This window comes from Cupressus sempervirens, chromosome 9 (assembly GCF_028749045.1).
Source record: "Cupressus sempervirens isolate cs-2001-9-10 chromosome 9, ASM2874904v1, whole genome shotgun sequence".
Classification (NCBI taxonomy): Eukaryota; Viridiplantae; Streptophyta; class Pinopsida; order Cupressales; family Cupressaceae; genus Cupressus; species Cupressus sempervirens.
In genome coordinates, this window is record NC_143126.1 from 310739210 (window position 1) to 310762802 (window position 23593).

The following is a 23593-nucleotide window of genomic DNA, read 5'->3' on the forward strand; positions in this document are numbered from 1 at the left end:
TTTTATAACAATATACACATTGGAGAGAGTTTAAATGCTATTGTATAAATGTCCTGTATATTGTATGGATGTAGTAGGTGCAATTGATATAGCCGTCTTCTGTGCTTGTGGTATTCGACCTAATTGCTTTTGTTTTTTTGGTTGTATTTTTCAATTGACAAAATAAGATTATTTTAAATGCTAATGTAATTCAGGAAAGGGAATTCCATTCATCAAATGCATATGGAGACAGTTGTTTGTCTCTAAGACTTATGATTATTTTTCATACTTGGTCTAGTGTCTCAAAAATGATGTGATGATTGTGTAACATTGATCCTATGCAAAGAGTAAAAAAAGCTTATCTCAGATAAAAATAGGAGGTTCCGGGCCATCTTATTCATGCGTAAAAGAAATCTCTTAGATAGTAGTAGAATTATCAAATTAGATTTTACTAATAAGAAAATTGGGAATTCAAGTACAACTAACATGTTCATTGGATGTTGACAGTCTTCTTCAGATCAGGCAACTTTGGACTTTACACTTCCAGGGCTCTATGGGTCAACTTTGGCAGTATCTTTCCAACTTCTTGGAGTTCTTTTTGTTACTTGCCAAGTAACATGGCAGATGTTATTTGTCATCTTTCCGCTGGGATATGTTTACATAGTATATATGGTAAGTCCTTTATAAACGAAACTGGTTCCATCTGACAGTTGGAGGGTAGAGACAATGAAATAAATCATATTTTGCATTTATATTAAATGAATGAACAATTATTACAGGAAAACTGTTGACATTGGTGTGTAAAAATATGTCCTTTGATAGAAACATTTTGACTCTTGAGCCTTATTTCCTTCTGACAAATGGGTATATATATGCATGCTCTGCAGATTAATGTTATCTACAGATTGAAGCTTAATGCTCACAATATCTGACAAGACCAGGAGAGATTCATATTTAGCTTTCAAAATTTACATGAGACATGTAGGAACGAATGCCATCATGAAAAATCATACAGACTAGCATCATTTTCCTTACCTTAATATGCAAAAAGAAAAATTATTTTCATAGATGCACACTTAAATGTGTAATACAGACATCTTACCTGTTAGCCTATAGTGCAACTTACAAGGAGGATTCAAGTGGGAATGATATACTAGATGAATTAAAGCTTGTCTCAGGTCAATGAGCCTTATTTAATCAAATGCCATCATTATTATTTTTTGTTTCTTTTTTACATTAAAATTAAGACAATTTCAGATGGGTTACTTTTTGAAAATCACATCTTACAAGACAAGGTTCCCTCATTTTTTTCACAAACAACTTTTATAGTTCCGATTTCTAAATTTAATACTGAAGTAATACTTTTCCCAAAGTTGCCAGATTGCATGTAGCCTGCCAAAATTTACTCACATTTGGTAGGAGGCAGTGAAGACAACCCCTTTCTGTACTTCTGGTGTTCCTGATGTGGCCCAACACATTGGGTACATTACCCTGGTTAGGGTATGCATTCCATAACATATATAATAGTATAGAAAACAAAGTTAAATTCTGAAATTTGAATAGTAAACATTATGAAGGAAATAAATAAATCTTTTTAAACATCAGTTGACAACACTAAATTTATCTAATAATTATTATCACATAATTCGTTTGGTGTCCCTCCTCAATTGCCATTTTTCTCTTCATATGTTAAAAAAAAGATACTGTTTCTCTGCAAACATCCAGCAAATGGAGTTTGGAGCCTTGACTTTCAGTCATTAAAGGCTTTCACCCTTCTGACAGAAATAAACTCATCTTGATTCATGACTCTGCTACAATGTTTTTCTTAACCCTTGATTTCATAGGACAGTGACATGATTATTTAGTTTTGATTTGCATGTTTTAGAAGCATCCAGTTCATGAACACTTTTAATGTTATGCATATTTAGCAATTGGCTCATTACATTTATTATTGCATTAAATTATTCAATATGAACATGATATGATGTAATTGATACCAGCGTTTCTACGTTTAATGCCCAAATTTTCCAACTTTTAAATTTGAAACCAAAGAGAAGAAATTGGGTGCATGGGTTATTCTTTTGAGAGCTATTTGTGATGTTCCCGTTATAAAATAAATCATTTATCAAACTATTGTTAATGGGCCGATTGATTTAATATATCTTGGACCCAATTTTGTTTTGTTAACGTAGTTTGTGTTGCCGTCGGCTATCTTTGTACACCCTTAGAAAGTTTTCCCGATGTGTATTTAAGCACAGCTTGTAGGTAGTTTTTATGGTATGCAATTTGAATTATTTTTTATGTACTGTGAATTCCTGTTGGAGTGCTCTGTTGTTCACCATTTCGGAAGTGAAAGATCTTCCCTACTTGGCTATTCTAGTTTCGGTGGGATTCAACCCTCACCCTATTTCGTCTAATACTTCGCTTGGATCTGGCAAATCGGAGCACCATTTCTGTAGCAGATGCATTTTTATATATCTGGAATTATAGTGAATCACTTATTTTCTCATGTTATAGCATATTCGGTGAGTGTATTGTTTTAATCTCAAGTATAGATTAATCTTCACTCTTCGGAGGGCTTCAAGCTCAATCAAACAACCTCACAAGCCTACTGTACGACCTCCTAGTTCAGCCGTACGGCCTCCATACACACCGTATAACCTCCCAGTTCAGTTGTATGGCCTCCATACATACCGTACGACCTAAGTCATATTTGCTTGCCGTACCTAGACTGCCCTTCACCAACCGTACGACTCTCACATACACAGTACGGACTATCATCTACCTGCCGTACGGCCATCTAGCTGATACACATTCTTTGCCGCGTACATTCCTTCTTGCCTGCCGTATGACCCATTTACCTCCAATGTACGCCAAGTTTGGTCATTTCTTTCCCTTCCTACATACTGTACAACTTCTCAGCTAACATACGACCTTCCTTTTCATAACACACAGCCTCCAAAGAAAACTAATCAGGCATTGTACGGCCTATCTAGGCCTTCCTTGTTGCACGCGGTAGATTGGATTTGAACATTCTTCAGACACACGCTCTTGTTACTAAGGGTCAGTGGCACATTGGATCTTTATAGTGGTATCAGAGCGCTTTGATCCTGCCAACTTATGAACAATGAATGAGAGTTTATAGCTGGAAGAGACAAAGGACACATTCCGTTGATAGAATGGCTACCGAACCGAACCGACAGCTGCCGAACTTATGGCACTACTGAGAGAACTTGCTAGGAATCATGCATAGATCATTGATACTCAGTGACTCATGGAAAAGACTCTTAAGAAGTTGGAAGAGAATAAAATATCCGAAGAACAAAATGGTCACAATGTAGACTTGGTGTCGGGTAAATCAAACCCTCATCCAACACGCTCTCGACCTTACATGCTGTCTTTTCCTCCACAGACAGAGGCACCACACAGAGGGAAACAACCAACCTTTGAATAGATGCAAGAGCAACTGAGAGAAGACTAGAAGAATGCGAATTTTGAGGAAGATATATCCTACAAAGATTATGTGGATCTGAGAATGAGATATTCGGGAGGCGAAAACTGAGGATATTTTAATAATGATCTCAGAAGAAAGTTGAGTAAAGTAAAATTGTCTCCATTTGACGGATCCAGATCCATATTTGCGCAAGCGTGGGTAATGAAGGTTGATACTTACTTCCAACTTAATCCCATGCCAAAAGAAGAAGCAATTAAATTTGTGGCGCTGCACTTGGAGGGAGTTGTGCATGAATGGTGGCATCACGACACCATCACGTTGGGGCATGATCAAATAAATACTTATGCAGAATTCACTGAGAGATTGATAAATCGATTTGACGGTAAAGATCCGGAACTCAATTTCAAAGATTTGGCACAACTGAGACAAACTGGATTGGTCGACCAGTACATTGCAGAATTTCAGAAACTCTCAATTTTGGTCATGGACATTTTTGAAAGACGACAGCTAGTGCTCTTCATGGATGGATTGAAAGAACCATTGAAAGGTTGGGAAAGGGGTTCAATCCTACCACCCCGTCGGAGGCCATTAAGAAGACACGAAGTATGGCATCATCATCCTCGCGAAGTTACTCTCATTCTATACCACCGGTGTTTTCGAGGGACCGAGATAATACACCTCCGCCCAAGAAGCCTTCATTGGATGAAGCTACCAGATAGGAGCCCCGAAGGAAGAAACTGTGTTTCAATTGCAAGGGACCTTAAGAGCCTGGCCACAGATGCCTCGGAAAAGGGAAGATCCATTACATTGAGGTTGCATCTGATGATGAGGGTGAACAAGAAGAAATACCTACCGAAGACAACCAACATCATGACGACACCAACATGGTTGGTTTGAACCGTATGGAAATAATTGCAGCGTTGGTACGACGCGAAGGAACTATCGCCCTAGTTGGTAGCCCGAGGTGCACAATGTTTTGTGTACGGGGAACCCTTCAAGGATAAAGGGTTATGGTGATGCTCACTAGTGGAGCTACGCTAAACTTCATAAACTCCTCTCTTGTGAGACGAAGAGGTCTGCCTATGGAGACACATGCAGGATTTCAGGTCAAGGTTGTCGGAGGGACTCTGCTACTCTGCACACACTTTGTTCCTTAGCTAAATATCACAATGGTGATCACATGGTGACCAAAGATTTCTTAATAGTAGATCTTGATGATATGGAGGTTATTCTAGGCATATAGTGGATGGAGACACTTGATGAATACACTTAGAGTTTCAAATAGATGGACTTCACTTTTGCTGTTGATGGAAAGAAGGTTGTTCTCTGCAGAATGGCAAATGAAGGTTTGAAGGAAGTTTCTGTGCATTGGATGGAGGCAATTTTTTGACGTGATGATGTTGCTTGGGTTGCACATTGTTTTATCTCAGCAGAACCTATAAAAGGGCAACAGGCACCTCCCTAGGATGATCTCCAGAATATTTTGAGTAAACATGATAAAGTTTTCATTTTCATTCCTCTTGGCATACCGCCTCATGGAGGGTTTGAACATACTATCGAGTTGGAAGCTGGAGCCAAGCCGGTTATAACCACAACCTATCGTCATCCCAAGAAATTCAAAGATGAGATCAAAAAGACGATTCTGAAATTGCTAGAGAAAGGATGGATCTATCCCAGTTCTAGCCCTTTCATGTCATTAGTGGTATTGGTCAAAAAGGACAGGACAATGCGCATGTGTGTGGACTACCGTGCGTTGAACAAAAAGAAATATAGAATAGATATCCCATTCCAAGGATAGATGAGTTGTTGGATGAATTGTATGGCGCGGTCTATTTTTCGAAAATAGATCTCCATTATTGATACCATCAGATCCGCATGAGGGAGGAAGATGTGGAAAAGACGGCTTTTTGTTGTCACTATGGGCTTTATGAGTTCTTGGTCATGCCATTCGGATTGACAAATGCACCCGCTACATTCCAATCATGCATGAATCACATCTTCAACAAACAATTGCATAAGTACTTATTGGTATTTTCTGATGATCTTATTTATAGTAGGACATGGGAGGAGCACTTGAAGCATCTGGATGAAGTTTTAAGGATCATGAAGGAGTAGTCTTTGTTCGCCAAGCAATCCAAGTGCGAATTCGATATGACGGAAATATTGTACTTGGGGCATTTCGTCAGTAAAGATGGAGTTCAAGTTCATCAGGAGAAGATTCAGGCTATCCTTGATTGACCTCCCACAAAATCACTCACGGATTTGCGAGGGTTTTTTGGACTGTGCAGTTATTACCAGAGGTTTGTTAAAGGCTTCTCTCAGCTCAACGCACCCTTAACAAATCTGACAAGGAAGGACTCTTTTTAGTGGAATGAAAAGACACAACTCACTTTTGATAAACTGAAAAAAGCAATGAGCACTTGTCCCATACTTGCATTACTTGATCTCACTCGACTGTTCATTTTGGAGTGCGATGTGTTCGGAGAAGGCATTGGTGCGGTACTGATGCAAGATAGACACCTCGTAGCTTATGAGAGCTGGAAGCTTACGCAAATAGAACGCCTATATTCCATCTACGACAAAGAGATGTTGGCCATCGTACATGCACTAACCAAGTTCCGACAGTATCTGGTAGGTGCCAAGTTTGTTGTCCGCACAGATCACAACAATTCGAGATATTTTCTGGAGCAATGGGATTTGAACGAGAGGCAATAGAAATGGGTAAGCAAGGTTCAGGCCTTTGATTTTGACATTGAATATGTAAAAGGAAAGAACTATGTGGTTGCAGATGCTTTGTCTAAGAAACTCGCTGTTTGCCTACTCACCCAGATTTCAGTCGACTGGAAAGCACATTTGTTGGTAGAATATTCCAAAAACACATTTTCCTGTGAACTAATGGATGGCAACACCAAGGATGATCGGTACAGTGAACTAATGGATGGCAACACCAAGGATGATCGGTACAAAGTGGTGGATGACATCATTTACTACAAGAGTCGGATATTTCTAGTGCCAGAATCCAAACTAAAGCAGAAAATCCTGAAGGAGGTACACGACTCAACCTTGGCAGGACACCCAGGTTTCCTCAAAACTTACAGAAGTCTTCGGGAGAGGTTTTTATGGAAAGGACTTAAAGGAGACGTATTGCAGTATGTAAGAGAGTGTACGGTTTGCTAGTAGAACAAATCCGAACATACTCTACCTACTGGGTTACTGCAACCTCTGCCGGTTCCAGAACATAAGTGGGAAAGTATCCCAATGGATTTTATAATAGGGCTTCCCAAGGTAAACAGAAAGGATTGTATTTTCCTAGTGGTTGACAGATTGACAAAGTACGCACATTTCTTCGCCATCCCCTCAGAATTTTAGGCCGCACAAGTTGCCGATCTGTTTTTTAGAGAAGTCTTTTGTTTGCACGGGTTACCGCGAAACATTGTCGGTGATTGAGATGGGCATTTCATCAGTATCTTCTGGACAGAACTGTTTCGATTGGTAGGGACAAAATTGTCACCAAGTACTAGTTGCCACCCTCAGACAAACGAACAAACGGAGATTTTGAACAAGTGGCTCGAAGGTTACCTTTGAAACTATGTTTCAGCACAACAATGGGCGTGGGTCAAGTGGATACACCTAGGAGAATACTGTTACACTACCACATATCACATGTCCATTAGGATGACACCATTCAAAGCTCATTATGGGTACGAACCCCTCTCTTTCATCGACACAGCTCTGGGAGACAGTCACGCACCAAGGGCGAGGGATTGGCTTTAGGAGGGTCAGGACATCCTACGACACCTGAAGGAAACCTTACAACGGGCACAGAATCAACTGAAGATGTATGCCGATAGACACCAAACGGAGAGGAGTTTCGAAGTAGGGGACTTGGTTTATCTCAGGCTCCAACCATATCGACAATCCTCATTGAAGGAAAAGGGAAAAGAAAAATTGAAGCCAGTATTTTATGGCCCCTATCGCGTAGTTCGTCGCATTGGAGAAGTCGCTTACAAGCTGGAACTTCCAGAGGGAAGTCGTATTCATAACTTCTTTCATGTTTCATGCCTGAAGAAGGCCATGGGGTAGAATGTCATGGTAACTTTCCACCACTCAATGAAGAAGGAAAGCTCATATTGGAACCAACCGAGATCATCGAAGTACGTGAGAAGACCTTGCGGAACTGCATGGTGAAGGAATATTTGGTGTGTTGGAAACACTTGCCATTGGACGATGCAACGTGGGAAGGTGAACACATTCCCCAACACTCGACATTGCGTTTGCTTGAGGACAAGCAAAATTTGGGACGAGAGGACTGTGATGTTCCCGTTATACAATAAATCATTTATCAAACTATTGTTAATGGGCGGATTGATTTAATATATCTCGGACCCATTTTTGTTTTGTTTCCGTAGTTTGTGTTGCCGTCGGCTATCTTTGTACACCCTCGGAAAGTTTTCCCGACGGGTATTTAAGCATAGCTTGTAGGTAGTCTTTATGGTATGCAATTTAGATTATTTTTTATGTATTGCGAATTCTTGTTGGAGTTCTCTTTTGTTCGCCATTTCGGAAGTGAAAGAGCTTCCCTACTTGGCTATTCTAGTTTCGGTGGGATTCAACTCTCACCCTATTCCGTCTAATACTTCGCTCGGATCTGAAAAATCGGAGCACCATCTCTGTAGCAGATGCATTTTTATATATCTGGAATTATAGTGAATCATTTATTTTCTCATTTTATAGCATATTTGGTGAGTGTATTGTTTTAATCTCAAGTACAGATCGATCGTCACTCTCCAGAGGGCTTCAAGCTCAATCAAACAACTTCACAAGCCTACTGTACGACCTCCTAGTTCAGCCGTACAGCCTCCATACACACTATACGGCCTTCCACTTCAGCCGTATGGCCTCCACACATACCGTACGACCTCAGTCATATTTGCTTGCCGTACCTTGATTGCCCTTCACCAACTGTACAACTCAAACATACACAGTACGGACTATCATCTACCTACCGTATGACCATCTGGCTGATACACATTCTCTGCCGCCGTACATTCCTTCTTGCTTGTTGTACGACCCATTTACCTCCAACGTACAGCTAGTTTGGTCATTTCTTTCCCTTCCTACATACCATATGGCTTCTCAGCTAACATACAACTTCCCTTTTCATAACACACAGCCTCCAAAGAAAACTAATCAGGCATTGTATGACCTATGTAGGCCTTCCATGTTGCACGTGGGTGATTGGATTTGAACATTCTTCAGACACACGCTCTTGTTACTAAGGGTCAGTTGGACATCGGATCTTTACACTGTTCGCCATACCAGTGTCAATTTATTGAATTATCAGTTTTACAATTTTTTTTGAGTTATAAAGTGTGCTCTAAAGAAATACACTTTTGATTTAAGGGATGAAAGATAATTGTTTACTATGCACACAATGGAAGCCAAAGAGGTAATACAAGCATCACAATCTACCTCAGAATTAATAATGTGGTAAAAGGCACATCCTTTATGATGCATGTGATCATCCCATGACTCAATGTTGTATGTACAGTGAGTAGGGATGCAATATGGATGACTAGTTGATTCAACAAAGTATCACTCTATTTTTGATGTGCTATTGGAAAATTTGCTTGAAACAGCAAGCTACCAACATCAATTTAGTTATGATGGTCAAGAGGTTGCCACCACTTTAGTAGTCAATATGCTCAGATATAATTGTTGGAAATAAATGGATATTGAATAATTGTGACAATTTTTGAAATATTAATAGTGAAGAAGAGAAATATATGTATTAAAACTACCTTTATTTGCATGGAAGACATTTCAGAAGAAAAAAGGGATAGTTGCCTCTATTTACTTTTTAAAGTTTTACATGTTTGTTTTTTAATAAGAGTACGTAATAGAGGCTAGTAATTATAAAAACTTTGGAGTAAGTTATACAATGCACCATGGCAGTATGTGCATTGAGACTTCATGCTAGCATTTCCATGTCAAGGCACATGTACTTTGATAAGTATAAAAGCAAAAGTTTGTAACCACTAAGGCACCAGTTAACATATAATAATAAATATTAACTTCCCTAGATGGTCACTAATACATCTGTCTCCTTCAAAAGAATATGATATAGACTTTGGTTTGGCACACAATTAGGGCCAATTCAAGAGTTAACAAGGCTTCATTTTTTGTATGTTTACAAAGTGCATTATCATTAAGCATGACCCGGCTATATATATTGTTAAAGTTGATTAGATTTATTGTATTTCAGAATACTTATATATCTTTTAACTTTTCTATCTCTTGAATAATGTCCTTACTGACTTGTGATTCTTTGCAGATTACAATCAGAATGGCAATGCAATGATATTTCACAACATGAATATTCATGATATGTTAATGCTTCAGTTGCTTCAGACTGAAACAAATTTCTGAATATATAGATCGAATACTAATGACTCACACTTGTGAATTTCTGTACTTGTCATCTTTTGATCTACTTGGGGATATTTATATGTTTTGATAAGACATATCAGTGGATAGGCATCTCTCCACCGATAATTATGTCTCTTCATTATCGATGACTAATATATGTTTTATGCACTGTTTCAAACAAACAATATACATTATCTCATGAGTCATACCCATTGGTTATCGGCAATATAACAAGTCTTAATCAGATTCGTATCTGATTTGTGATCAATGCTATTATCTCTTTATAAATTCAATATCGATACTTATAAATGGCAAATATAATGCTATTCTCTATCAGTCAAATGCAGATTGATAATACAGAGTATACTTGGAACAATATTAATGATAATCAGATCTTATGAATGATAATTGGTCTTACAAATATGATCAAATTCATGATATATGGTAAAGTATTTAATATGTATGTATATATATTAATATACACAATGTATATTGATATATACATCATACATGCATATAATCATAGATTATTCCTTATTGTAATTGTCATTCATAGTTATCTGACTGAAGCTATCATTTCAACATATATACTTTTATACACAGACACACATACGTACTATGTACCTAATTACATACATTCATATGGGTGGATGTGTTTAGATCGTGGTCTTCCGCAGATCCTTATTGTCTCTTGCCCTGGGTCTGCTGCAGACTTCCTTCAAGCCTTCCTCTTTCTATAGTTGCTGATTGCATAACATATAAACTCTTGATTGGTTCATTCAATGGGGACTGTATATGCTGGTTGCTGATTGGATTGTAAGGTCAAGTATGATGCTTTTTCCTTTGATGCTGTTTGGGCATTACCTCTTTTAACCTGTATTACTGACTGTATTTCTCATACGTTTTCCAATTGGCCTGATAGGAGTAGAGTTGATATATATAAATACCTTCTAGGAGATGTGTGAGGGGTTGTGTCTCCCCATTGTACCACTTCTTAATAATTTATTATTTTATTTTGGGAAAAAATATTTACTAGAATATTAATTAATATTAGTATCACATAATAGATATTAATTTGGCAGATGTGTTAATTGATGTTAATAACATCTATGGATATTATCAGATAAATTTATCAAATATGTGAAATCTAAATTGAAATATGAGATTAATGACTCTCTAATTGAAAGGTGATTAAATATTCTAATTTAATTTGTATAATAATAATATTATTTATATATTATAATATTATTATCTATGTATAATATTATTTATAATTATTAAAATATCCTTACGGATTTATATTGCAATTATATTATATATTTATTTAATTTTACATTTTATTATTATTACCCACATTTAAGTCTTTCTTTTAGAAGTTGACATGATAATTAAGGTTATAAACTAGAGACATGCTATATGAATTTCTTCCATCTAGCTTTAATGCATATCTTTTCAAGCTCTCTTATGAAAGCCCTGAAGAGCACACGATTATACTATGAGGAGTGGGGGGTTGGGGTGAAACAGTATAATAACAACTTTTCCAACTTTTCCAATTCAACACTTTTATCCAACAATTAGCTTCAATAACTGAAATAAGCAATTATGTATGCGAACAAAATGACAAAGATTTACATGGAAATCCAACCTGGGAAAAAATCATGTCAAATAATTGCTTTATATATAAACTTGTTCTTTTACAATGTTCTGTAGGCTCCAACCCCTATGTTTGTGAGCACCGACTCACTGGAACCTCCAACTCCCACACTTTGCAGACACCAACCTACTAGAAGCACCGACCCCATTGCTTGTCGTCGTGAGCACTGAACCACTGAGCCCAAACCTGTTTTCCACATTGATAGCATTGCTATACTTCAACAGATGGCGGACAATTTGAATCACTCATTTATTTTCTTCTTTATATTTCTTCCTTTCTATTGTATCCTTCTATATCATGCTTTCAACTAAATATATATCAGATTTATAAATCAGTATATATATATATACTCTGCTCTTTGCACTACTCACATATCCTTGACTTAACTCAGATATATCATCTTTAATACCCCCTTTTTCAACTACCACTTCTCTTATATTGTGCTCATTACTCTTCTTTTTTTCCTTCTTCAAAACTGATTTCTTATTTATATTCCACTCATTAGTGGGTATGACTTTTCAAAGAAAAGTCGCTACTCCTTTTAAAAATAAATAACACCATGTTCTTCAATTGTAATCAGACCTTTTCTATAGATCATTTTCTTTTATTATAACCACAGATTTTTAAAGAAACATCTAATGACCTTAATCCATGGTATGAAGAACTAAATCATTTTTACCAATGTCATTGTGGTTGGTGCTAGTATTTATTTCTTTTAATTGTATTTTTTTTGGCATCTTTTACAATCATCATGTCTTCTGTATCGTGGCTCTTGTAGTCGCGGAGGCTTGTCTTCATGTTGCCGTGTAACAACCTATATATATACCTTTGATTTTTAAACACATTCTTGTCTGCCATATCCATCCACTGCAATTCGATAAGCATATCCACTAGGTCATCACTATATATACTTTAAAACAGAAATTTTATCGTGCCTTATTGCAGACTGGAACTCAAAATGACTAAGCACTTCGAACCCGATGGTTGCCTTTCTGTAGTATTTGTTCGATTGCGTCCTTTATATATATATATATATATATATATATATATATATATATATATATATATATATATGTATCGTTGCATATTTTTTCTCTGCTGCAGAATGATACTTAATACTGTACATGATTCAAGATGCCTTATTTATCTCGCATACTAATTCTGAGTGCCCTTCGTATTGTAGCTTTATTTCTGCCAGACTCCTATTTGATGTTTTCTTTAGATGTTCAATGTCTTTATCGATATGATTCCTCATACTTGATTGCACTCTTAAAAAATATATACTCATCACTGCTGTGTATTTATCTGTATTCAATACAGTTGGACTTCGTGTATCATCTGCTCTTTGCTTCTCTATGCAGACTTGTTACTCTTGTCAGAAATCTCACTAATCTCAATCACTGTTATATCTGCTGCTATTTTACACTATATCCATGTGTATTTAATTGCCGGTTACATTTCATAGTGATTGAAGTTGAACATCATTGTCATAATATTAGGTGCTTTCTAATTTCTGTCATATATTTCTTTTGCAATTAGTTTCTTAACATTTCAATATATACCGCAAATAGCTGTCCTTAATCATATTCGAATGAAACTTTCACTACACCCAATGGCGTCTTTAGGTACTTAGCAAGCAAGCACCTCCTGATATGTTTCTCATCTTAATTGTTCAACTTGTCAATGCTATTAAGCCTTTTTCAAGTGCCAAGCTTTGCTGTATTCATTTTTTTAAATCTATATTGTATCCATATTTCTTTAAGACCTTTGACATTGACGACTTTCTCATTGTACTATTGACATCAATGACAATATCTCAACAATCTCTCCCTTTGTCATTGATGGCAACACTTTGTGATTCTTTTGGTTCTACTACTTTCAATATCTCTCCCCCTTTGACATCAATAGCAAAGGGATGATCGTCAAGTTTTCATCTACAAACCAGTCATCCAATGCATATGAATATATAGCTCCTCCTTTTAAGGTTCTCTAGTACTCTCCCTAAGAAAGTTTCTTCAGTGGTCGTGCATGCTCTATTTCTGCCATTACTGTATTTTCCATTTTGAAGGTTCCTCCTTGACATCAATGCAATCAGCTTTCAGTCTTCTTGATGTAATCTATAAGACATCAACTATCTCCCTTTTGAACCATCTCACTCTTTTCTCAAAGGGTTAAATGACTACTTTCATATGTATCTCCCCTTAAGCTCATGCATATCCTCTTGGAGATATATGATCTGCAAGTTTCACTTGTACTGGTTTCTTTGTCTCCTTTAGTCATATTCCTTCTCCAAACTTCTATAGTTTTTCCTTTGTGATTATTTTTGGCATCCCGTCTCTTGGCATATCTATGTGATTCTCCAAAATTAAGGCTGCAATATTTTGCTATATACCCATAGTTATTGCACTTATAACATACAATGCTATAATTCAAAGACGGAGTCTAATTCTGCTTGTCCATGCATGAAGATTTCTCATTTGTGTTTTGCATTCTCTCACCTTGTAACCAAAATAGCAGCATGAATAACATTGTCCATAAAAGCTATGTTGGGGTTTATGCCTCTGTCCTTGCTTTCTATAATCCTTTTTGAGCTCTTCTCCTTTAAATTTCGTGGATGAATCTTCCATTCTACTTCCTTCCTTGACAAAGTCTTTGAATGCGTGAGCTTCTTTGTTTGATTTTCCTTCATAACTTACCCTTGTCTTGCTTGTGGATGGTCTTTGACTATCAATGATGTTAGTTAGAATCTCTGAGCTCTTTTCAAACTTGACATTGTTATTCAACTTGATGCTACTCTCCTCTAGGTCCTTTTTCAATTTTTCAATTTCTTGACTTAAATTGGTATTCTTCTTCTTTTTCACTTAGGTTGTTTTTTTCACATCATTATCAACTTGTTTGCTTCATTTAGTTGAGTCTTTATATTTTCAAGAGTTTCTGAAATTTCTTTAATTTACATCTGATACTTTGTGACTTTCTCTTTTAGTCTCTTATTCTGTTTGTATGCGTTGTGTTACAGCCCAAACTTTTGCCCAATTTAAATAATCATATAGTCGTTATGTAATTCATGAGAAGCTAGTTGGCTGGTAAATTAGTTAAATAATATGATCATGTGAAATGGAAATATGGTTGTTCGTTTTAATTCATCTGAAGATGACATGTTAGTTGTTTGCTACATTTTTAACAGAAAATGAATATTTATTATTTGGAAAAGCTAGCTGCTTGTTTGAATAGTGGTTAACTGTTATGATAATATGAAAATGGTTTTTGATCATCGTTACCTTGATTTATATTGAGAAATATGTTATTATTGTGGAAAATCTTCTTGGTTGTAGAACACATAGAAGGGGGGGACGTATTGCCAAAATAGGAGCTAGGGTTGGGGTATCAAAAGTCCACTTGTAAGCCATCAGGCATGGATTCTAACCATCTTGGCTAAGGTTAAAATGACTAGGCAAACAAGAGTATACCTTAGACAACTATGAGCTAACCAGTCAATTCATAACACTTATTAATTAAAGAAAAACGTTAAGCATTAAATTAATAAGATAAGTTGTTACCTTTTTATCTGAGATCATTGTGGAGCCTCCTGTTATACTTTATATACTGACACCATGATATCAGGATATCTATACTTGCACATATATGTGCGTAAAATCAATATAATGGTACAAAAGAAATAAATGATTAAATTTATGCACATGTATGTATATGTGTACATACAAATAGAGGTGGCATAGATACCATTATGCCGGTATATATTTTTAAAATAATTTGGAGGGAGAACCTTTATCATTATCATTATTATTGTTTGTAGTTGATTTTGAGCAATTGCCTATCTTTTCATCGGGCTTATATTTCTGAAATATTCTTTTCAAATATTTCAACTGATGGATTTTATTTATTTTTGAGACGATGGAAATGTAATTCTTTATGGAACTGATGCTTGGCTATGTGCCCACCACCTCGGCCTTTCTTTTAACCAAGCATGCATCTGCAAATTGTTTTATATATCTTCTTGCCATAACTTTGCGAACATTTTCCAGTTTTAGCTCTGCATTTCTATTCATTCTTCCAACAATAATTATAAGCCATAGTGCAAGCATTGCAGTTAGTATTGTGTTCGAGCTCCTATATCTTTCAAGAGCCAAGAGTTGTAGTTTTCAGACTTGCCAAATCTTTTTAGCATCCAACTTCAGATTTCATTTCCGTCTACTAGATGAGGATAACAATTTATACCCGTACAAGGCAACACGCCTCTTTCTAGCAGTACAATAACGTTATGCATTTCATTACTCTTTTTTTATGCTACAATAGAAGGATCAAATGATGATATCATAGATGTGAACTTCATATGTTGTTAATATATTATTGCAAGTAATCCGCTATGCATATGTTCCTTACAAATTCTGTGTATGATATGATGTTTCAAAGCACCAAAGTACTTTACTATGCATATTGTTTAAATACCCTGGCTTATACAGAGGTGTTGGCAATATGCTTCTGAGATAAGTACAGTATTTGTTGCCATGATATAAATTGTTTACAATGAATATGGTATCAGACATGCAAATTGATACCAAAACTGAAACTTTACTCAAGGGATCTCTTAAAAAACACCCATAAGGACCAGAATGGTCAAGATAAAGGGTGGGAGTAGAGAACATCTTAAATAAATGAGTCAGCTCATGGCTGTCCAATATATAACTCTCCTTGTCAAGTTGAGCGGTGGGGTATTGGGCACAATTAGTAGCCCATTGAAATCCTTGGCCAAGGTAGGTTAGTGGCATGCTTGTCACTGCGATCTCTAGAGGTTAGAGTGTTAGTTGACAAATGATAGGTTGATGGAGGATGTCCACAACCTTGTCTGCTGTCTAGTCGACACTATAACACTGAGATGCTCAGTTGGTAGGACCGTGGTGCCCCAAGCCTAACCCTGGGGTGGGGAGGGCCTTTTCTTGGATGAGATTGTGTGGGGATAATTAAAGGTCCATGGTTGGGAGGTTAAGCCCATGGCAATGCTTCTCCTCTCCATCAAATGTCGAGGCTTGCTCAACACGGTAACCGTTATCTACTTCATATCTGGTACTTGATTCTTTTTGTATTTTCATCTATCATTTGACATTATTATGTAATCATGAAACTTGGTTCTGTTATTTCCTTATACTATTATTTGAAAGATTGTATAGGAATGGAAAAATAGATATGGTAGTTATAACTGTATTTCATGTGGCCTTAGATTAGTTCGTTATTGTTTCTCTTTAAAGTGAATTGCAATATCGGAATAAGTTCATTAAAGTTCTCTTTCATATGATTTAGCTGTTATAACTGTCACTTTGTCATTTTGTTATGGATATAGATATATTTGAATTAATAGTTTAATTCAGCGACGGGAAAATAGTATGTTACATATCGTATCAAAGTGCTGGGTTCGACTCTGAACCTTGGGCTCATCACACATAACCGATCTAGGAAACTGAAAATGTAGATTTGAATGTTTAGCAGGATGTACACCCGAATGACTCCTTTCAAGAAACCTCTACACCCCACATTCTTCTATTTGATTAAGAACATGCTGAAACATGACTACTCCTACTATTCCACACCCAAGGATAATGAAACCTTGAGTCAAGCATTGCAGCGAATAAGAAAGAGAGGTTCAGATGGACTCCTGCCAAGAAGGCAATAATGAAAAACAAACTTATTAAGGCATGGAATTCCAAGCAAACCAATCCTCTTATGATCTAATAAACCATGTAAAGGGTAGGATAAGTGTAGAGATGAAAATGGACAAAATACCAAGGAATAGGGTGTCCGATTTATGTTAAGATATTCTTTTTGTTGTGTTTTGAGGAGAGATTTTTTTTGTAAATAATGTAGTTGTAATTGCAACAAGCAAATCATGCTAAAATAATAAAATGAGCAATTGACAATTCTTCTTTTTGTCGTACTTAATTTTTCTAAGAGATCATGTACTTTTTGTAGAACGAATACAAGCATGATATTGATTAAGAAACAATTGTATATTTCAGGGAACTCTAAAACTTAAAACATGGCCAACAATGGAAACACTATAGAAAATAAGGTGACCAGCGGTACCAATCCTTTGAACTCCTTGGATCTATTGATTTAGGTTTTGCAAGATATGCAAACAAAGTTAGAAAATGGAAAAGAGAATGAATGAAATGGCAGCCCAGATTGGGTGAGGTTAGGAGGAGACACACTCCTTGCTTCCACCTAGAATTGAACTTGAGAATTTTGGCCACAGTGAAAGAGGCACTCAAACCTCACCAACTCAAACTAAGATATAGAAGAAACACGAGATAGTTAGTGACTTATCCATGGATATGAAAAAGATCAAACTTTTTAGGTTCTCAAGCTTTGAGGCTGGAGAAGTTGAGACCCGATTAATTGAGATGGAACAATATTTTGAAATCTAGAGTTTATCTAAAACATCTAAGGCAGTATGGGGAATATACCATTTCTGTGGAGAAGCAACCACTTGGTGGGGAAACACCAAAATTGAGCCCAACATTAAGACAACTGAAATTACATTGGACAAGTTTGTTTCCATTTTCAAAAACCGATGGCTGCCCCAGACCTTCTACAAGTAGAAATTGTTAGACTTCTAGGATCTTATTAGCAAGACAAAAACTGAAACTTAGGAAGTTCATCACAAGCTTAAACAATAGGATCGAGAGAACTGTGGATGTCCTTGCTCTATGAACCATGGAGGAAACTCTCAAGAGAGCCATTCGACAATAGTACAAAATCAAAAGCGATGATTCTATCCGAGATAATAAGAGGAAGACTAGTTGGAACACTGATAACTCAGATTCATGGCCACATAAAAAGAGTTCTAAGAACTTCAAAACAAGCAAACGAGAACTCAAATGAAATAACAGTAAGGAGTTTAGGGGTAACTCCAGTTCTAATGGAGACAATGTAGGGAATGAAAAGAAGGGACCACCGATAGGTTGTTTTACATGTGGTGGGGACCACTATGCCAACAAGTGCCCTACCAAGCCAAATACCAACTAGTCGCCACCACCCCCACTACCTCGACAATAGGCTGTCTATTAGCAAAGGATACATGCAACATTGGACAACCGACAAGCCGAGCAACAACTAGGCCCTATAGGAATTCCGAGTAAGATCTATGGAAACCCCATCTCTATATTAATTGATACTGGAGCAACAAAATGCTTTATCTCCTCAAAATTGTTGAGTATATTTCCTAAGAGAATTGGATTTATGGTAAAACCTTGGATTGTTGAGTATGCAAACCAGATAAGGGCTAGAGTAGAGCAGTGTTTGTTTGAGGCCCATGTAGACTTTTCAAACTTCTCTTTGAAGGAAAATTTGTATGTAGCACCTCTAGGGTCCTATGACATCATCCTGGGGATAAATTGGCTCAATTAACACAAAGCAAAAGTGGATTGACTTGCCAAGAAAGGGGAGTGTCTAGACAATTGGGGAAACCCTGTAAACATAAGGAATAATGCATGAGGTAAAACCTCGTCAAATTTCAGCCATGCAGCTTAAAAGATGCAAGAGAAAGGGGTGTGAAATCTTCGCTATAAAGATACAAGATTGGAGGAAACCTCTAGAAACTACTTATTAGGATGAGTACATCTTTGAAGATGGGGAAATTAGAGAGAAAATGAAAGAATCCTTCGAGGAAAAGTATCCATATCTTAAGAAATTTCAGGATGTGTTTTCAGAAGAACTTCTTGGCTTACCTCCTAGAGTATTTGATTTCACTATAGATTTGGTAATTGGGGCAAAGCCCATATCAAGAGCGCCCTATCGAATGACCACTTTCGAACTAATGGAGTTACAAGCGCAGTTGCAAGACATACTAGATAAGAAACTCATTTGATCCAGTGTTGTTCGTCGGGAAGAAGGATGGAATTATGAGGCTATGCATAGATTATAGGATGCTTAAAAAGGTCACCATGAAGAATAGGTATCCACTTCCTAGGATTGACAATCTATTTGATCAGATGAGGGGAGCAATAGTTTTTCCAAGATCGATTTATGGTTTGGTTATCACCATCTTCGGATCAAGGAAGAGGACATTCACAAAACTGCCTTCAAAACCCGTTATGGTCACTATGAATTCATAGTACTACCCTTTGGGCTAACTGATGCCCTGCCAACCTTCATGAATCTCCTAAATAGCATCTTCTAGGATTGTTTGGATAAATTTGTGTTAGTTTTTATTGATGATATCTCATCTACTCTCAGAATGAAGAGGAACACCAGAGGCATCTAGAGATAGTCTTGTAGAGGTTACAAGAACATAAGCTGTATGTGAAACTATCCAAGTGTTCTTTTTATCAAAAAGGAATTTAATATCTAGGACATATTATATCAATCCAAGGAATAACAGTAGACCCTGCCAAGATCAAGGCAATCAGAGAATGGCTAGTACCTAAGCATGTATCAGAGGTCAGGAGTTTCATGGGCTTAGCAGGACTTAATAGGAAATTTGCTAGGGATTTCTCCAGGATTGCATATCCCATCACCTCATTTCAAAGAAAAGGGAAGAAGTTTTCTTGGATTGAAAAATGCCAAGCGACCTTTGAATACTTGAAGGACAAACTAAGTACTGCACCAATACTTAGGGTACCTAACTTGGAGGGCCAATTGTAGTTATAATAGATGCATCAGGAGAAGGATTGGGAGGCGTATTGATGCAAGAAGATCAGGTTATTGCCTATGAATCAAAAAATTTGAAAAAGTATTAAAAAAATTATGCACCACATTATTTGGAATTAGCAACCATTATTCATGCTTTATAGATGTGGGCGCACTATCTAAATGAGAATCCTTTCTAACTCCAATCGGATTATCATGGACTGAAATACATATTTACCCAACCTAACTTCAATGTTTGTCAAAAAATATGGTTAGAGTTTCTAGTAGATTATGAATTCGAGATTAGTTATATTAAAGGTAAATAAAATAAGGTAGCATATACTTCGAGTCGACGAAGGCATATATCAGCTATGGTGGCAATAAATACTGGGCTCAAGTAGTGAGTACTACAATTTCTACCGAGAGACGACCTTTATAGCGAGATCCTTCAAGCACTTCAGAGAGATCCTGAAGACCCCAGGTTTGAAGGATACCAACTAGAAGAGGATGGACTCCTAAGATATAAGGGTAGAATGTATATACCCAAGGATCCCAAAATTCGAAGGATGATCTTAGGAGAAATTCATACTGCTCCATATTCAGGACACCCTAGGGTGATTAAGATGTTAGCCGACTTGAACCCTTGTAATTTTGGAATGGGATGAAGAGAGATACAATGAAATATGTGGGAGGATGCCTCAAATATTAGAGGGTTGAGGCAGAGCACCATTACCTTGCTGGGCTATTACACTCGAGTGAGATTCCAGAATGGAAGTGACAAATAATTACCATGGACTTTATTCAAGGATTACCCATGACTCGAAATAAACATAATACCATCCTAGTAGTTGTGGACAAGCTAACAAAGGTGGCTAATTTTATACTAGGTAACCTAATAGATGAAGCACCATAAATTGCTCACAAGTTTGTGAGAGAAAATTTCAGACTCCATAGAGTTCTAGAGAAAATTATATCTGATAGAGATACCAGAATAACAACCAGATTTTGCCAAACCTTGTTCTCGGCCTTGGGAGCAAAATTAAATATCAATTTCACCTATCACCTTGAGAGTGATGGTCAGATAGAAAGGGTAAACTAGGTGTTAGACGATCTCCTTAGAGTATATTGTATGGATCGATAGTAGCAGTGAGACATGTATCTTCCCTTAGTAGAGTTTGCTAATAACAATTCTTACCGATTTGCTATCAAGATGACACCTTTTAAGGCCCTTTACGGGCATAAGTGTAGAACCCTTGTAAGTTGGAACAAAATTGAAGGCAAAATCATTGTTGGACCTGAGATGCTTCTAGAGATGGAGGAATAGGTAGTTCTGATATGTCAGAGGCTGAAGGAGGCAAATGACCGATAGAAAAGTTATGCAGATGCAAAAAAGGATACCCGAGGAATTCCCAATAGGAGAAAAAGTTCTCCTGAAGCTAAAACCGTAGAAAAGCACTATCAAGTTTCGGAGGAATGCCAAACTAGCCCCAAGATATGTGGGACTATTTGAGGTGTTGGAAGTCGTAAATCCAGTAGCTTACAAAATTGCCCTACCTCCATCCTTTGCCAGAATGCATAATGTGTTCCACATATCATAACTTAAGAAATATATAACTCATCATGAGCATGTAATTGACTAGAACCTCATGCAGGTATGAGACCTAGGGGTGGTAGAAATAGAGCCACTTAGAATACTCGAGGTGCGTAATCTTTGCTTACATAATCGGGACATAACCCAGTGCAAAGTTCAGTAGAACTAGTATACTGAGGAAAATGCTACTTGGGAAGTTTATGATGAGATCTTCCAAAGATTTCCTTTTCTCAAGGACTTGAACTATGAGTAAACTCTGATGGAATGTAACATAGAACTTTGTATTGTTTTTTTCAATTAGAATGTTTTTGTTTTATATTGCAAAGTTCAGTGGGGACGATGAAACACAAGGGGGAGGGTATGTTACATCCCAAAGTTTTGCCCAATTTAAATAATCATATAGCCGTTATGTAATTAATGAGAAGTCAGTTGGCTAGTAAATCAGTCAAATAATATGATCATGTGAAATAGATATGGTTGTTCATTTTAATTCATGTGAAGATGACATGTTAGTTGTTCATTACATTTTTAACAGAAAATCAATATTTTATTATTTGGAAAAGTTAGTTGCTTGTTTGAATGGTGGTTAGTCATTTTAATGAATATGAAAATGATTTTTGATTATAGTTACCTTAATTTATATTGAGGAATATGCTATTATTGTGGAAAATCTTCTTGTTGCAGAACATGTCGAAGGGGGGGAAGTATTGCCAAAAATGGAGCTAGGGTTGCGGCATCAAAAGTCCACTGGTAAGCCATCAAGTATTGATTCTAACCATCTTGTGTAAGGTTAAAACGACTAGGTAAGCAAGAGTATATTTTATGATCTTGGAGGGCGGCCTTCACTAGCACCTCAGGATTTTGGTACAATGGTTCATACCATGTGGTATCAAAACTTCCACCCAGGTTTGAGTCTCAGAGCGGGTGGCAACGTCGGCATTGCAGTGTTTGTTCGGGGCTCATACGGCCAAGGGAGGGCCCACCATATGGGCGCACATCCAGCCCAGAGTTTGGACTGCAGAGCGTGGTGGGATGTTATGATCCTGGTGGGCGGCCTTCACTGGCACTTCGGGGTTTTGGTGCAATGGTTCGTACCAGTATACCTTGGACAACTATGAGCTAACCAGTCAACACTTATCTATTAAAGAAAAACATTAAGCATTAAATTAATAAGATAAGTTGTTACCTTTTTATCTGAGATCATTGTGGAGCCTCTTGTTATACCTTATATACTAACACCATGATATCAGGATACCTATACTTGCACATACATGTATATATAAATGTATATATGTGCGTAAAATCAATATAATGGTACAAAAGAAATAAATGATTAAATTTATGCACATGTATGTATATGTGTACATACAAATAGAGGTCGCATAGATAGCATGATGTTGATATATATTTTAAAAATCATTTGGAGGGAGAACATTTATCATTATCATTATTATTGTTCCTAGTTGATTTTGAGCAATTTCCTATCTTTTCATCAGGCTTATATTTCAAAAATATTCTTTTCAAATATTTCAACTGATGGAGTTTATTTATTTTTTAGCCGATGGAAATGTAATTCTTCATGCAAACAAGCATGCATTTGTAGATTGTTTTATGTATCTTCTTGCCATAACTTTGCGAGTATTCTTCCTGTTTTAGCTCTGCAATTCTAGTCATTCTTCCGACAATAATTATAAGCCATATTGGGAGCACTGCAGTTAGTATTGTGTTTGATCTCCTATATCTTTCAAGAGCCAAGCATTGTGGTTTTTAGACTCGCCAAATCTTTTTAGCATCCAACTTCTTCAGATTTCATTTTTGTATACTAGACGACAATAGCAATTTATAC

At 36.8% G+C, this 23593-nt stretch overlaps 1 protein-coding gene across 4 annotated transcripts in view; it reads left to right on the forward strand.

Moving 5' to 3' along the window:
- LOC149538629 (putative ABC transporter C family member 15) overlaps positions 1-23593 on the forward strand; it is a 197981-nt gene that overhangs the window by 53983 nt on the left and 120405 nt on the right. For all 4 annotated transcript variants that reach the window (XM_089799941.1, XM_089799940.1, XM_089799943.1 and 1 more), the window contains one exon: positions 487-651. In XM_089799941.1, coding sequence (XP_089656067.1) covers positions 487-651 — 165 coding nt within the window. The remainder of the gene's footprint in view (positions 1-486; positions 652-23593) is intronic.